This window comes from Halichoerus grypus, chromosome 8 (assembly GCF_964656455.1).
Source record: "Halichoerus grypus chromosome 8, mHalGry1.hap1.1, whole genome shotgun sequence".
Taxonomy (NCBI): domain Eukaryota; kingdom Metazoa; phylum Chordata; class Mammalia; order Carnivora; family Phocidae; genus Halichoerus; species Halichoerus grypus.
Genome location: NC_135719.1, coordinates 141106428 through 141124338, shown reverse-complemented (window position 1 = coordinate 141124338; position 17911 = coordinate 141106428). Strand labels below are relative to the sequence as shown.

Here is a 17911-nt window from a genome sequence, read left to right as displayed (position 1 = left end):
AGTCTGATCATAGTGGTTCCCAGCGAAACACTCAACTCCAAGAAGAAAATGGCAGATCATAGCGATTTGCATTGCTCTTTATTGAGCATTTACAATGTGCCCATCCCTATGCGAGGCAAGCACTTGACATACACCAAACTCATCAAATGCTCATGATATTTTAAGGCACTATAGGAATAGTTATTCCCACTTCAGAAATGAGGAAACTTGATCTTAGGGAAGTTGAAAAACTTGCACAACATTAACACTAACTGGCAATTTTCTGGTGAGCTCAGACATGAACCCACAGACCTCGAACCTCAAAGCACATGATTTTAGGCCCCCTGCTTTACTGCCTCCCAACTTAGAAACTAGGACCAAAGCCTCAGGAGGAGACTTCAACTTACTAGACTCCAAATGAAGGGTGTTTTGGAAATATAATATATAAGAAATATAAATGACGTTTTGAGGGTCCTCTAAGTCAGAGTGAGATATGAGATAGAACTTCCAAAAAGTATACATTTGAATTACTCATACAATGACTCAATTACTCAAGGCATTTCATATTTAAAGGGTAACACTCCAAACGAAAAAGCATTAAGATTTAAACATGAAACATTCTTTCTGGGGCGCCTGAGTGGCTCAGACTCTTGGTTTCGGCTCAGGTCATGATCTCGGGGTCGTGGGATCAAGCCCTGCCTCGGGCTCTGCGTTCAGCACAGAGTCTGCTTGAGATTCTCTCTCCCTCTCCCTCTGTCCCTCCTACCCTCTTACTCTCACTCTCTCTCTCAAACAAATAAATAATCTTTTTTTAAAAAATGAAACATTTTTTCCTCACCCTGTGTCAAAAACTTAATTATTTATAATGTAATTAAGTGGAAGGCTGAAAACAGTGCCACCAAATTTGTTCACTTTCCAAATCAACAATAAATGAAAATTAAAACTGAGTTCACATCTTAGCATGTGATGCCAACAGTCAACCCCTTTTTAGGTCAGTTTCCCAAAGTTCATATGTAATTATACTGATGAACAGAAACGAAACCTGTCCAAATCACTACTTATTGAAGAAATACAAGTCAAAACAGTAAGATATTATTTTTTGTCTGTCTAACAGAATACAAATTTTACAGTACTTGATGACAGGTTACAATGTACTCTCATATATAATTAGGGACACTACTAAAATTTTTTCAAGTCCCTTAATTCATTAATCCCTCTTTTATGAATTTATTCTAAGGAAATAATCAGAAACATAGTAAAAAAATTATGTTCAAGGATACCTGTGTGACATTAGAGTAGCAAATTCACAAAATATTAACAGTGGTTATCTTTAGTCATTAGAATCACAGTGATTTTTATAGTTCTAATTTAACTTATTCCTATACACTTGTACTCAATTTCTAATCAATGCCCTAAAATTGTGTCCCCAAACATTCTAAAAATATCACTAGCCAGCAAGATTACTGCTAATAACAAAGACAAGGGGAAGTTACTTCAACTCAAAAGTCTGTCTCGTAACACACCTCCTTTGGTCTATCCACCAAGAAGAGTTCTTCTCACATGAGAATTTCTAGCCTACTCACTTCCTATCTTCTTTAACAATTGTTTTTGAAATTAATCAAGCCACTGGAATTTCCACTGACCTGGGTTGGATGTGTATTGCATTGCAATCATTAGCATGGATGATGCAGACAGATTAACGTGGGCAGGAACGCCTTCTCTCCTTGAAGAACCCACTGAAACAAAACATTATTTCATTAGATACAATTAATCTATATATATAATTCTTATTTTGCATATAGTGTGAGAGCTGGGAAGATACTTTCCCTAAAAAGTCTCAACCAATTCAATGGATGTTTTGCACAAATAAAACCACAAAAATCTGGCCTAGCATTGAAATGCCACAACTATCATCATCAACGGCAAGCATTTCGTGAGAATCTACAAGAAGCAGAAACAGTGCCAGAGGTGAAGTAATGGCTTTATCAGAGATGTACTTAGATGTGATCTCTGCTCCCAAGATGTTTATACCTAGGTGGAAAAGAAAGGAAAAACAAAATCTTCCACATGCCCTAAAGGCATGTCGAAGGTTACCCCAATAAAAGTAAAAATAGGAAAACAATGAATCATGGAACACTACATCAAAAACTAATGATGACTGTACGGTGACTAACATAAATAACATAATAAAATTAAATTAAATTTTAAAAAAAGTAAAAATAAAAGGTTTATTTATTTTGAACCTAACTCGAATGTGTTAACTTTTAGAGATGCAGATGAAATAATAGTCTGCTTATAATGGGGACCTTATTAATTCAGTCACACACACAAATTTCAAATCACGTTATTATAAAAAAATTATATATTAACTTAAAAATTATTTTCAACTCTCACAGATCACGAAACAGTTTTATTCAAACCTTCACATCAGCAGCATCTCCATCACCATGAGAATAACTTTTTTAGCTTTCCAGAGCTTACCACCTCCATATCCAACCGAGTTGTTTGAAAGAAAGCACTTTTTGAATCTGTGAATAACACTGTCACTGAACATTTTATCCTGTGCCACAAGTATTCAGTTACAAAGCAAGCTGGTTTCTTCCAAACTCATCTTACAGCTGTGTATCCATGGTCTCCACATGATAACCACTTACATCCTGCTTTTAAGACATCCTTAAGTGGCTTGTCTACAATGACATCCAACACTATATTATATTTCTTTCTCTCTCCTTTTTAGTGGCATATCAGGTAACTCCAAGTAGCATTCAAAACAAGCACCGATGGAGGTCATTCGAGATCATACTCCCAAAAAGTTGTTGTCTCCAAAGAGTACTTTATTATTCTAACCAGTAATTGAGAGAGGGTTCACATGGGAGAAGCTTTAAAATTACTCAAATATAAAATGAATTCCTTTTCTCAGGGATAATTGCAGAAGTAGGAGAAACCTCTCCTTATAGTTAGGCTTGTGTGACAAATTGTCAAGAAAGCATGAACAGAACGGTGTCCCGTGAGTATGACACCCTCCATTAGCCAACTCTCAGTGTCCTACACACAATGGAGAAAACCACTAATGTGGGCAACAACAAAAGAGCAGAAGACCCACAAATCTGCTTTATTTTATTTTATTTTACATTAAAGTGCAGTACATGGAAATAATATCTCACCATCCATAAAGAATAAGGCAACTTAAAATAAAACACATGTATGAAAGAACCATTAAAACATGAATATAAGATTTGTCATATAATAACATAGGGAAAACAGAGAAACTTTAACGTGATTCTATTCTTTTCTTCGCATGAAAGACTTTGAGTGCTACAACAGAAATAAGCAAGCAAAAAACTAAAACAGAGGAATCATTAGTTTTATTCAGGTTCCATTTACCTGAATTTGCTTTTATTAATCACTTGCAGCTGGGCTGCTTCTACCCCACCAAGCAGGCGAGAGTCAGGAAGATAAACTAGTTTGGCTGTGCAATATAAATGAGTATTAATAATTATACAAAGATATGCAGATCAGGTCAATGCTCTTAGATGGTAAAGTTGTGTCAATCAAGTGTGATTAATCAAGGAAAGAGAACTTTGAGCCAAATCCTAAAGAACAAGATGCAGTAGCTCTCAGACTTTAGCCAGGGAGCTTGTTCAAATTCAGCTTTGGGGCTCGTATCTAGAATCTAACTCTGTCAGTTTGGAAGCAGAAAAGCTTTAATAAGCACATCAAGTGGTTGGGGGTTTTTTTATTTTGTTTTGTTTTTTTAATTTATTTGACACAGAGAGAGAGAGAGAGCAGAGCAGGGGGGAGCGGCAGAGGGAGAAGCAGGCTGCCTCCCTGCTGAGCCGAGAGCCCCACGCAGGGCTCGATCCCAGGACCCTGGGATCATGACCTGAGCCGAAGGCAGCCGCTTACCGACTGAGCCACCCAGCGCCCCATCAAGTGGTGTTGACGCAGGTGGGCCCTGAGCCTGGTGGCAGGAGCATTACCAGAGGGGAAATAAGAAAGATATCCAGGTGTGGGAGGGAAAATGGCATGGCCCTTTGCCCTTTGTTTAAGGGGGAGTGGGGGGTGGGAAAGGAAAGTCTTGTCTCTGACATACTGGAGGAAAAATAATTACATATATTTAAATAATTATATATATATACATATATACGGTCCTCTTGGGACAAGGGTTTTCACCTTTGTTGAAATTCATCTGAAACTTTTTAATAATAAACGTTTCTAAAAAAAAATAAAAACTATAAAGGGAGCCTGAGAATCCCTGTGCCTGGAGGCCTTTAAAAATGGGAGAGATGCCCAAAATGTCTCGATGATTTAGGTGAGGTCTATTTGGAGAAGAGCCCAAATGGCTCAGTGACCTTTGGCTGTCCCTTTTACCCCTACAAATCCATGCTCTCCCTCAAGTGTGGTCAACCACACAGCCAAAAGCATTCCCCTGGCTCAAGCCCTAGGAAACTGGCTCCAGCACCTCTATAAACAGACAGTGCCTTGCAGTTGCTTAGCCTTCTAACAGACTGAATAAAATCACCGCAATTCTAATTAATAAACGTGCACAGGCACACATCATTTATTGAATCGTGGTAAAAAGGCATGCATGATGTAAACAGATGTGCAGCTTGTCCCCATGAGGGCATATAAAGCCAAAGCTACATACAATGGAAGGAAGAAGAGAATTAATCAAAATAAGAAAATCTCACACTTAATATTGTGCTCAGGAAATACAATTATGAGTTTTAAGACCTATTTCCTGATTCTCCCGACACCACCAGAATAAGCATTACCAGCATCCCTTTCCTCTATCTGTTCCTGCATTTTATAGTTCCTAATGCACTATCATGTGTAGCTCTTATATGATTCTCACCAAAAGAAATAAATAAGTAGGGGAGCCTGCGTGACTCCGTCGATTACATGTCCAACTCCTGATTTCACTCAGGTCATGATCTCAGGGTTGTGAGATCCAGCCCATGTCGGGCTCCATGCTGGGTGTGGAGCTGCTTAAGATTCTCTCTCTCTCTCCCTCTCCCTTCCCCCCACCCTGCCACCGCTTGTACTGTCTCTCTCTCAAATAAATAAATAAATAAAACTTAAATAAATAAATAAATATATGGGGAAAGCCATTTTATAAAAAGGAGTCAGACTATCTGCATGAGAGCACCAACTTAATTATTAGGACTACAGCCCAAGTCACTTGACTTCATAGGCAATGCTCTAGTGACTTATTCATTCAAAATTCATTTAAAAATTCAAAGAGTATTTTTTCCATACCTCCTACGTACCAGGCATTGTGTCTAGAGACAGCCATAAACAAGACAGGCAAGCGTTTGTCCTTATGGAGCTTAAATGCTCAAGCTATGCCATCCAATATGGTAGCCACTAGCCACATGTGGCTATTTAAATTTAAGTGAATTAAAGTTCAATTAAATTACAAAGTCAGTTCTTCAGTCTCATTAGATACATTTCAAGTGCTCAGGTGCCCTGTGTGGCTAGTGTATTAGACAGCACAGAAATTTATAAAACATTTCCATCATTGCAGAACGTTCTATGGACAATGCCGTTCTAGAGGAACAGGCAAACAACCGTGAAGAAATACAAAGCAGGGCAAAGGGACAGGCAGAAAGTGATGGAAGGTCCTGTTTTAGCTTGAGGGTAAGGAAGGGCATCTCGAAAGATAAGACATTTGAGCTGAGACCTAAAGAGAGTGAGGAAGAATGATAGGACCATTTGGGAGAAGGCCTACTGAGACAGAGGAAAATCCTCGTGTCTTTACGGAATTGCAGAATGGCCAATGTGGACTGCACGGAGTGAACACTGAAGAGGCAGTAATGAAGTAATAAGGTCACAGCAGTGGCCAGAGCACCGAGGGCCTTGTGGGCTAGGGAAGGATGTTGAATTTGATTGGTGAGAGTGACGGAATGTGATGAAGGAAGTGACGTGGTCTGGTTTACGTGTTCGGAGCTTAGCTCTGGCTGCTGGGTGAGAACAACTGTAGGGTTGCTAAGAGTAGAAGCAGGGAGACCAGTTCAGAAACTACTGGACAGGTCTGGGTGAGAGATGGCGGTAAGGAGTAGTCTGAATTGGAATATATTTAAGTAAACCCTACTACCCTTATACTTTTGTAAGGGGTAAAGGTAAGAGAGTCATCTGGGAAGAAGAAACACATTCTGGTGCCATACAACAAAACCATTTCCTGTGCTTTGCCAGATTGCGCTGCCCGCATTAGCAAGTGTTTTGTTTGTGTAAGCAGAGGTATTTGTGTTCCATGAGAAAGGGTCTGAGCACAAGATACCTGTGCCTTCAGAAGGGCATATCAGTTCAACATAATGGGAAGACTGAGACACCATGACCCGAAAGTCAGTGCAGCATTAAAAGATGTGCAGACTGCTAGATAAATGAAAATCACAGAGATAAGATTGCCCATCAACAACGCAGAGGTGGGGGCACCTAGCTGGCTCAGTTGGCAGAGCATGCAACTCTTGATCTCGGGGTTATAAGTTCGAGACCCACGATGGGTGAAAAGATTAGTTTAAAAGAAAATGCAGAGGTGTTCTGTCAGATTCTATGAGACCAAAGCCTTTTATAGCCATTATTGTTTATTATACAACAAACTCTAGGGGAAAAAAATCCCAAGCCCCAGAGGCTGGCCCCTTTTCTCCAGCAATATTTAAGACAATAAAACTTCAGGACAACATGTGAATATGAGCAGAATATTGGAATTAGTTGCAATGGGATTTGACACGTCTGTCATATGTCTACGGGTTTGGTCTGTTATACATTTGTCTAACGTGATACAATATCCAAAAGCCATTCCTGTATGTTATCTCATGGTCTTCACAACAAACACGGGGTGTAGGCAGGGGAGATCATGATTATTCACAATTCTACAGCTAAGGAAACTGAAGTTTGATGAGGTTAAGAGAGCTGCCAGGAATCGAAGGACTAAACAATTCAGCTCTTCTATTTCTATTCCAAAACATTTCCACCGATACAATAAAGTTCTTACAGTATAATAAGACCTACTTTATAAAAAGGATCATTATCTAATAAAACAGGTTTCATATATAGAAGACTATTAAAATGTCATCAATACGTTGTGTTGGGTTCTGTCTTTTTTCCTATATATTTATTAGTTTTTGGAGGATCATAGAGACATCACACGCCTCCTCTACTGTAGTAGTAGTAGAATAAAAATGATCCAGGGCCAGTGGTCTAGAACCAGATATTCAATTAAACCACAGGATTGCTTTGAAGTCCAGTGCAAAGATCTGAATGAACCTTTATTTTTCCTAAGGGCAAGTGACTTTTTGAGGAAATTTAAGTTGCATGAGACTGCACAGTCTAGGCTACCAAGATACACTGGAAGGGTCTTTTACTGATATCATTGCTCATTGATTATCACTGAAATAATATAGCCTACATCAATTAATGTTAATTTGGGATCAGCTTTTCTCTTCTCTGCCAACATCCCTATCATCTGCCCAACATCCATATTTTAATTTGGTCCACAAATCACAAATCCCTTATTGGAAAAAAAGAGGTTTCCATGGTGAAATGCTAATGATTTTTTCAATTCTTAGTAATCCTTTCATATATGTATTTTTTTTAATATAAACAAAGCCTATTGCACACACTTGGAATACAAGAAGTATATCTTATTTACGGAAGGAGTTAAAAAGCAAAGGATATGTCAAAGGAAATTTTGATAATAAATTCCAGTTTTCTCTGCAGCACCTCAAAAGGAGTTATTTAAAATAAAGGTACGGTACTTGGTTTATTGACAACAATGATGGGAAAGGTGTAAGCGATAAACATGCAGAGCCCTTACACTGACAGAGCTGGGATGCTTCATTTGATCCACTTCAGAGCTCAGAGCTTCATATTCTAGGTTCTTAATGATACAAACATTTAACACCTGAAAAACTGTCCACATTTTACATTTGACCTTGTGAACACCACACCAAGGAGAGAAAAGCCTTCTTGTCTTGACGACTTTTGTCAAGTACTCGGAAAAAGCAACCTCCTTCATCCTAACCTCTCAGTCCTGAAATAAAAACATCCTGGAAGAAGTTAAATGCTCCCCTCTCTCTCGTTTGGGTCAGAATTTCTAGACACTGAAGCAACTTCCAAAGACAGAAACAACATGGATGCAGGCAACAGACAACGTTCTCACGTCTGTTCGTTTTCACGTGATTAATCTGGAACCCACTCCCCTCTCTCTTTTGGGTCTGTGTCTTTGCAAAAAAACAAATACAAAAGAAACACCTGAATCATTTAATAGAATGTGCCTTTAAAGGGTATTACTACCATTTACTTTCAGAGATTTAAAGGTGACAAAAACTGGCTACTCCCCAACCCACGGGCATGGTGACAAGAAGCGGAAGTCGGGAGTAAGAAACTGAAACCAGGGCGCCTGGGTGGTTCAGTTGGTTAAGCGACTGCCTTCGGCTCAGACCAGGATCCTGGAGTCCCGGGACTGAGTCCCACATCGGGTTCCCTGCTCGGCGGGGAGTCTGCTTCTCCCTCTGACCCTCCCCCCTCTTGTGCTCTCTCTCTCTCTCTCTCTCAAATAAATAAAATCTTAAAAAAACAAAAAAGAAACTGAAACCAGAGCGACAAGATAAATGAACTAGATCAACAACTGGGTTAGAGGAAGATATGTGCCTCTTACATAAAATAAGATTGATGTTTTTTCACCTAGAATTAGTAAGCCAGAAATAATCTTCGAGATGGAACATGCTTTCCAAACCCCCCTTTACAGCTGACAAAACAACGGAGTCCCAGAGACAAACAGCTTGTTCATAATTTAAATGAGCACCAAGTCACTCTACTAATTAAGTATTAAAATTCACACGGATGTTGTAATAAGGATTCTAACGTGACTATAAGGCATGTTTTGGGGGTCCGTGCTTCTAATTAAGTAGAAATTAATGAGGATTAAGGATGAAGAAACAGGGGCGCCTAGGTGGCTCAGTCGTTAAGCGTCTGCCTTTGGCTCGGGTCATGATCTCAGGGTCCTGCGATCCAGCCCTGCATCGGGCTCCCTGCTCCACGGGAAGCCTGCTTCTCCCTCTCCCACTCCCCCTGCCTGTGTTCCCTCTCTCGCTTTGTCTCTTTCTGTCAAAAAATAAATTAAAAATACTAAAAAAAAAAAAAGAATGAAGAAAGAACTAACCAGCTAGCACAATGCTTGATCAGTATGAGGCATACTGCAGGGGCCTTGATATATTCAACGCCTCTCCCTAAACTATTAACTTATTCCTAAGAAGGAGGGTACAGTGAATTAGATTTATGATGACAAAGATGCACCTCACTTGTAATTCTTTAATGAATCATGGAACTCTACACCAAAAACTAATGATGTACTGTATGGTGACTAACATAATTAAATAAATGAATGAATGAATGAATGAATAAATAAATAAATAAATAAATAAAAACAAGGATTCCTATGCCTAGATTTAACAGTGAACACAACTACACAATTCTGAGATCCGTATCCATAAACAAAGTGCTTGTCAGGTTACACAGAACAAAAAAAGAGAGAATGATCAAATATTCTATTACTTGAACCGTATAATCAGTCTGCTAATTCTTTTGAATTGCTATATAATTTAGGTAGCAGTCAGACTCTTTGCTGAAAAGACATGAAAATTACAATTCCAGAGCTAAAATTAAGCTTAACTGTAAAGCAAGTAATGGAGCTTAAAGGTACATATGTTTACCAATTATTATTCCATAGCAACAAGCGACAACTTAAATAAGATCAGAAGGACATAAAATTAAAATGGTGAGAAATGATCACTAGGAATGGAATGTGACCAATAAAGGTGTTTAAAGGGAACAAGAGTTGAGGGAAGGAGAGACGTAAACTAACACTTGGTCAACACCTGGTGCTGTGCTCCGGGTGAATCAGCTCAGGTATCCCAACCACCCAGGCAGCTAGGATTATTATTCTCATTTTACAGGGAAGAAACAGAACTGTTGGGTAACTTGCCTAGGGCCACACAGCTGGTTTGGTAGCAGAGCTGTTGATGTGAATCTAGATCTGTTTGACTCCTAAATCCACCATCTTTTCGGGTTACCCACTGAAACACAGAGGGATTCATAATCGATTTCTTTAAAAAATACTTTAGAAGGATTTTGGTCACAAAGACCACGACCCAACCTGTTTTTTCTCTTTGCTCATGTCCAGAAAGCCTATAAGACTTAAGTCTATAAAAGTGAAACAGAATTCAAATCAGCTCGACATTTGTAACAAAACCCTAGTACATGGGTTGCAAGCCTTAGCTTCTTTCAGAGTGTTTTCATAAATTTTGACTCACTTCATCATCACAACATCCCTGTGAGGGGAAGCTAATGCCGGCATCATTCCACAGATGAGGTGTCACCCATGTGAGATGCCTGACACCACACAGCTCATTTATGGATGGAGCAGAACTGAAACTGGGATCTGTATATCCTCACTCAGTTTGTTCCTCTTCCTATCACACTTTTCTGCCTTCAGATGCAAAAGATGAGAATTTCTATACTTGAGACAACACTCTACCTTTTTTTCTTAAGTGACAAAAAATCCCATAATTTCGATGTAAGTAATAGAGACTGTGCCTTGATATGTTTTCTTCCTCTTCTATAAGACCAAATTATGCAAATAAAACAATTCCAAGGTATAATCATCATTCATTTCTTTGATTCTCACCATAATAATCATGCTGAAATGACAATTTAAATCATAGCACCTGGATACCAGCAAGTGATTCCATTATAATCTTGAAAATCTACAGCCTAAAACAGCAAAAGCAATTTCCATTCGTACAATGCATTAAAAGAATCTAGTATTAGGTAAGATTGAACTTACATATAGCCATTGGTAGAAAAGATGTGCTAAGATATTCAATAATATCCTTGTGCAGAAATGGAGGAAAGGTAGCTAATGTTGATATCATCGTGTAGGGCAAAGTACTCAGAATATCATCATTGAGAAAGGGTAGCAAACATGTAGTTGTATAAAATATCGACTGTCCAAGATCTACAAAACAAAAATGAGTAATCAGTCACTGAATATTTTGCCACTTAACAAAATATGCTAATTCTACATTTTAAGATCTTACGAACTGGCTTAAATTATAACCAACTATTGCTCCCTTCCTATTAAGACCTCTGAAACATAATGCTCTGTAAAGTACATACACAGGGTTTGTTCAATAAATGGCTGATGAATGACTGCATTAAGAAAGATAAATACCTATTTCATGAGCTTTTCCTCACCCCTTTATCAATCTTCAGTAATACTTGGTATTCATATTACTCCTGGCTTTCAAAAACTAAAGGCACTTTCCATGTGATCATGAATCCTGAAATATCCTCTAGCATTCTTACCTCCATTACATTTTACACAAGATAACTGTGGCACAAAGCCATTAAATTTTTTCCCACTGGAAGTTTTAGAAAAGTCGAGGGCAAGACTGGAAATGAAACCAGGCTATCTCTGCTCCATCAACCAAAACACAATCTTCCTACATCTGGAGTCTTGGGCAATGAGGTAACGTGTGTCTTCCAGCATAGCAGCCGAAAGGAAGCTGTAAATGACGCTCCGTGACCCTGTGCATTTTGTTACGAATTATCACGGAAGGATGTGCCACCTAATGATAATCTTCCCACCAACACTTTTAAATGGGGATAAGAACAGTACCTACCTCACTTCTAGGACTGTTAGGAGGCTTAAATGAGATTAATATAGAGTGCTTTAACACAGCACATAATGTGTGCTTCACAAATATTAGCCATTATTATTAATATGAATAATGTTACTATTATTACCTGCACAAGGAGTAAAAATAGAGGACATTCACCAAAAAAAAAAAAAAAAAGCGTAACTAGTTAGCTTTAGAATGCATGTATACCAAATCCCATTGTACTGAACATATCGTTTGATATTTCTGGACCTCCCAGTAGATGGGTTATCGGTCAAGACTTGGCAATGAAGACTTTGATCACCTTCCTATCCATCCTAAAAGAAAATTACTAGATTTGTTGGTTTTGCAGCAGTTTTACCTTCTTCGTGCAATTCTGATGCCTGATGTTATTTCTGATTAGAATTAATACGCCATCTCAACAAGCACATCGACTGACAACAGAGAGGATGAGGCCACAGGGCACCCTGGCGAGTGAGGGTCAGTCAACCTTGGGCTCAAGTTGATGAGACGTAAAACTCACAGGTGTTTTACCAAGAATGAACTGAGGCTGTGCATCAAAGACACGTCAGCTGCCCCGCAGTCTCGTTACAGAACCTTAGTGCTGAAAGGGGCCTGAGAGCCAACCTGGAATGTTTTTCAAATGAAGAAACCAAGGCCCGGAGAAGGAAAGTGATTGCCCAAGATCACCTGACAGGTGGTACCTGAACTGTGACAAGAATGCAGCTCTCGCCAGTGCCCCGCATTGCCCCCCACCCCCCTCCCCGCCTCCGTGAGGACAGAGCCTCCAGCCCTAGGGCAGTGGTTCTCAAACTCAGGATACAAAAGAATCACCTAGAGAGTTCACTGAAAATCTCGATCCTTGGGACACACCCCTCAGCGATTCTTGTTCCTAAATCCCAGGTTGGGACCCAGAATTAATTCCATGTTCAAGCTCCCTCAGGGATTCTGATGTGGTTGAGAAACACTGCTGTACTGCTTTTTAACCCCTAAGGGCTGGTCTAGTGAGGTTTTTCCTCTCCTCTAAGCTCTGTTATGCAGAACAAGAACACAGTGTATAGAGAACAGTGAAGAGTAAAGTCGCAACATAGTTGTGGGTATAAAAGCAAATATACAAATACTTTATGTTAAAAAAAAAAAAAGAAGATAGTAGGAAGGGAAAAATGAAGAGGGGGGAAATCGGAGGGGGAGATGAACCATGAGAGACTATGGACTCTGAGAAACAAACAGGGTTCTGGGGGCGGGGGTTGGGGATGGGTTAGCCTGGTGATGGGTATTAAAGAGGGCACGTACTGAATGGAGCACTGGGTGTTATACGCAAACAATGAATCGTGGAACACTACATCAAAAACTAATGATGTATGGTAATTAACATAACACAATAAAATAAAATTTTTTTAAAAAAGCAAATATATAAATCATGCCCCCTGAAATCGTCATAATTTAACATATTAATCGCAGTTAAATGGGTTGTGAGTTACCAAACTGAATACTTTTATCTTAATCCAGGGGCTCTCACACAGTGGCCCATCCTAGGACCAGGCAGGTCTACAGTAACCTCAGGACTGGTTGTCACAAAGGAAAGGTACTGACGAGCCCACCACCACCACCACCACAGTAGGCTCTGCCAGTCTTATATTCAAAGAGTCGTCTCCTTTAAGTTCTGAGTGGGGATGGGATCCCAGTAAAAGTGACCAGGCTTAAACAGCTACAAAATGATACAACAGGCAAATTTACAAATCTGTACATTTTTTTAATATTTACTACAATACAGAACTGTAAATATAAGAAAAAACAAATTCAATAATCATTATTTCATCATTTTTATGGAAGTAGATTTTTTTTTAATTTTTTCATTAGGAACACATCTTACTAAATAAAGCATTAAGTATTCTCTTACAAGAGTTAGCCCCAACTCAAAGGTAAAATAACCGCCATGACCCACCCACTTCCCAAATTCCAATTTTTCTATACAGTGAATCTTTGGTTATTGTATTTCCAGAGACCAAATTATCAGTGCTTTAAAGTTAAAACACCTGATGTTTTAAACATTCATTCTCTGCAAAAATCCCTTCTCTTATTGCATGGGTTTTCCATGTGATTCTCAAAAATATAATAATGATAGTTAAGCAAGAGACATTATGATATTATTGTACTCCTTTTTATGGGTTAGAAGAATCTGGTAAGCAAGTAAGATAATGAAATTGACTAAAACACACTGTAAAAAAGGGAAAGCATTAAGAAAAGAAGCATGCTCTTAATAGAAGCACTACTAATACTGTATAGTAGGTACCATATACAGCTTAGAGCATCACTACACACTCTACCAATGGCCAACATTTTGTAATAACTATCGATGGTTAGTGAAATTTGGAAGAATTCTTAGAGATTTCTCCTTATCGAATATCCTGTGTTTAAAAGACAGGAAAAATAAGTCCCACTGAGATCTGTGATTTGCCCCCCCTCCCCCCCGCAAAATCACAGAATTAGTCAGTGGATTTGACCTGCTCTTTGGACTCCACTTCTTATATTTCATGGTGGGGGGGGCAAGTTTCTAAATCTTAGCCCACAGGTCATAATTTCAAGACTCTCCATGACAAGCAGATCAGGAGAAAAGAGGTCAATTTCTGTCAGAGCCTGACTCCTCTCTCCAGCCCATTCCCCCCAAATGTAGGTCCACCTGGATAACATCCCTCTGGCCATAAAAGAACAAAAACAACAACAAAAAAATGACAGGATGGGAAACATCATATTTAAGTTTCTGTGTAAGAAAGGCTTTAGCCACACAAAGATCTTTCAAGCAATTTACTCCAATAGCAAGTCTCCAGCATCCATAAACATACATGGACATTCTCAAAGGTTCTGATTAAATGCTCACCGTGTTGGCCATGCTGTAGTAAAGGAACTAGATCCAGGAGAGTCACCAAAGTCACGTAGAGGCCTTGATAGTCCAAAGAAGGGTAGTCTGACAAGTGAGCATCACGACTTTGCAGGCCGCGTTCAGAGGGAGCATCTCGCAGGACGCTGTAAAGGAGGGAGCGAGTAACAGTAGGGTTGATGGAACTGACCTGCGGTCTTAGAGATGGGGTGAGTGGGAATGGCACAGGAAAAAGACACATGGTCATGGGCACTGTCAAATTGGAGGCATCTTGGTTTTCCTTCTTCCCTGTGCGGGACAAAATGCTGTTGGGGGGACAAGGAAAAAAAAGAGACAACAAAGACACAAAGAACAGCACATTACATTGAAATGACACTCTAAAACAAATAATAAAACTCCAGATATATCCCACATAAGATGCAATTGCTACACCAGCAGTGTCTACAAATCGAGTATGGGTCGCATAGCTTCATGCTCACAGAGATAACCAATAACGCAAGGTTTCTTTTGTGGAAGTTGCATTGCATCTCATGTGTTATCTGGTTAGTAAGGAGCAAAAATATAAAAATGCATGTTTCAGTGCCAAACCCATGTTTTACAGTTTATCAGTTTGGTGAAGGAGAGGTTTCCTCGAAGGAAAACCAGTGGCTTCATCTAATGAGTTAGGGCTTCTATTACTAATTAAAACGAGATTTCAAAGCAAAGGAAATTTTCAGCAAGACTCTCTTACTCGGGTAAGTAAAAACCTGCAAAATATAGGTATGGCACTTGCAGAAACATGTTTTAGCAAAGAATAAACATGTGTGTTTATTAAGAAAGTCTTAAAAATCACATGTTTATTGCATCAAAATAATGTCTATATGTATATTATGATACTGTTTCATGACATTCTGTCAGTATCATTTGAGATAATGAAGTTTAAACAGGCATATGAATTTAGAAATAATACATATTTCTAAAATGTTAACTAAACTACATTGGAAAAGCTATAAAATAATATATAGTAGATGGTCCATAGCATTATGTTTGTGAACTAATGATAATGGTTATTTATGTGTGTTTTTTTTTTTAATTTTGCATGTTGGGGAGGAAACATTTTATTCTACGAATACAAACAGTGGTTTATTAAATAGTTACCTTCAAAATTCTAAAGGCTAGGCAAGCAGTATCTGTCATATAGCTGCACATCATACAATAAGATCTCATATATTACTGCTGCTACTTACGTTATTATTCAACAAAACTCACTAAACACTAAAGGAAAGATAATTTAGAAAGTTAAAAAAAAGTTTAATGGGAATAAAAATAAACTCTAGAAATAAACTGGCTTTCGTTTAGCCTTCCTTTTTAAATGAAAACCTTTTAGTAAAAGCGATAAAGCAGAAGAGTTGTTAATTTAAAAACACAAGAAATGACTGCTTTGGCCAGATGTTTAGGTTTTTTAAGTTAGGTTATACTATTTATCATTAAAGACAATAGCTATACATTATAATGATAGTATCTGCTGCACTTACAAAGTGCTTTTATATAATACACTTATCTGTTAATCAAAATAGATAACAATTTATAAATGTTTCATTACATAAAAATAACCTCGTTTTACACTTAACTCTGTGCATCAAACATTACTAAGTTCTTAGTTAATGGTATTACATTTACCATTTCACAGTGGTGTGAAGAACTGGTTAGTGTCAAGCATGCTTGCTATTTCAAATTTACATTTATTTCTATTTACTCTTAGTGCAAAATATGTTACAAATGTAAGAAAAATGACTACATGCTTTTTATTTTCCATGTGCCTAATTTACCTCGATTTCCTTTGTCTTCTGTTACCCAATGTCCAGGGAAAAACAATTAATAATAATAAAGATAATTTCAGAATAGTTATGTAATACTTCTTAGCAAGAAATAACTTAAGATTTAGTGTAATTTTTTTTTTACTTTTAAAGGGATTAAATTTACCTTGTTTTGTGTGTGATGTATTTAACTTAAAGTACGCTTATGATTTACAATGGGATAATATCAACATTCCAGTACCATCAGATTTTCCATCAGACTTTATACTTTCCTCATATAACTTGATTACTCCTAAAAGTACCACCTTTAAATGTTATATTCTTGATAAGCCCAGTCACCAAAAATCTGTTTTAATCCTGTAGGATTCTATCCCACTGAAAATTCCTTTAGAATCACAACAGATGTAAGTCAGAAATATTATTTCCCAAACTTCAGCCCTAAGTTAGCCTACTACCAGCATCATTTCAAAATTACAAGATGCGGATCTTATAGAAGTGATACAGAAAAACAACATTTGCCTTAAAGAATAAAATCAGCTATGTATCATATATTAATGCTGTCCTTTAAATTAAGTACAGTTCTGTCATCAGATTTTTCCTTGGTGGGGGAAATATAGCACATTATTATTTTTTCAAGTATACTTTAGTATTGTTCCAAAGTTTGATATAATTTAACAGACACTAGTCAAATAAACTTTGGAGGCTCTGTTTTGGTATTTTTCCCTTCCTGTATACGTGGGGTTCCCAAATGATAGCAGCAACAAGTTCATACATGCAGGGAGGGAGAATGTCAGCATTGAAACAGTAAAACTTCTCTCTCACTGCCTCTAGATTTAATAAGTAGGTGAAGTTGAGAAAAAAATGGCTGAAGATGAGTTATCCATGAAACCAGTTTTAAATTACCATTCATGTTTCAATGTAAGGAAATGTTTTCATTTGTGGAAAAACTAAAGAAGGGCTCATGAATCAATGTACAATGCATTGTGATTTTATGATGTTTTGTGAAGTTTATTCAGAAAAAAAAAACTTATTTCCCCAACCAAACTGTCTAACTTGGGAATGATAAAACCATCTACCCCAACTAAAGTTCTTCCCCAGAGGTCTGTACAGCCAACCAAAAAGAATACGAAGAATGCCCTGCTCAGAAGAGTTTGACCCAGCAACCAACTTTTCACCTTTCCTTTTCCCTCCTGAGATCCTCTTTATATCAAACATTTACTTCCAACATCAAGAGGAACCAAGAGAAGAAGACCCCTGTGGGTACGGAGAAAGATGAGAAGTTGCCCTGAGGTATTTATAGCACAGAAAATTAATACATCAAATAAACTTTCTATAAGATTATGAATTTTGACATTTGAGTTGAATCTCTCTACTGTCAGCAAAATTTACTTGACCATGCTATGCTCTAAAGCTACTCTGTGGACCTCAAATCAGTAATTGGAAGGTCTATGTTTTCTTCCTAAGCAATTAAAAATTACAATTCAGTTAAGATTTTTGAACTGAGACTAGAATCCCTTTTCAAAACATATCAAACATTTTCTAAAGAGTTAGCGGCAAGTAGCTTTCCCCAAACTTAA

At 38.0% G+C, this 17911-nt stretch overlaps 1 protein-coding gene across 13 annotated transcripts in view; it reads right to left on the bottom strand.

The window, feature by feature from the left end:
• Window positions 1–17911, bottom strand: part of UNC79 (unc-79 subunit of NALCN channel complex) — a 239798-nt gene that overhangs the window by 180704 nt on the left and 41183 nt on the right. For 7 of the 13 annotated variants that reach the window (XM_078054135.1, XM_078054133.1, XM_078054136.1 and 4 more), the window contains exons 3-6: window positions 16347–16364; window positions 14539–14843; window positions 10826–10996; window positions 1623–1715 (exon numbers count right to left, since the gene is read on the bottom strand). In XM_078054135.1, the coding sequence (XP_077910261.1) occupies window positions 1623–1715; window positions 10826–10996; window positions 14539–14843; window positions 16347–16364 (587 nt within the window). The remainder of the gene's footprint in view (window positions 1–1622; window positions 1716–10825; window positions 10997–14538; window positions 14844–16346; window positions 16365–17911) is intronic. The other 6 variants (XM_036071607.2, XM_036071593.2, XM_036071594.2 and 3 more) reach the window with 2 other exon arrangements.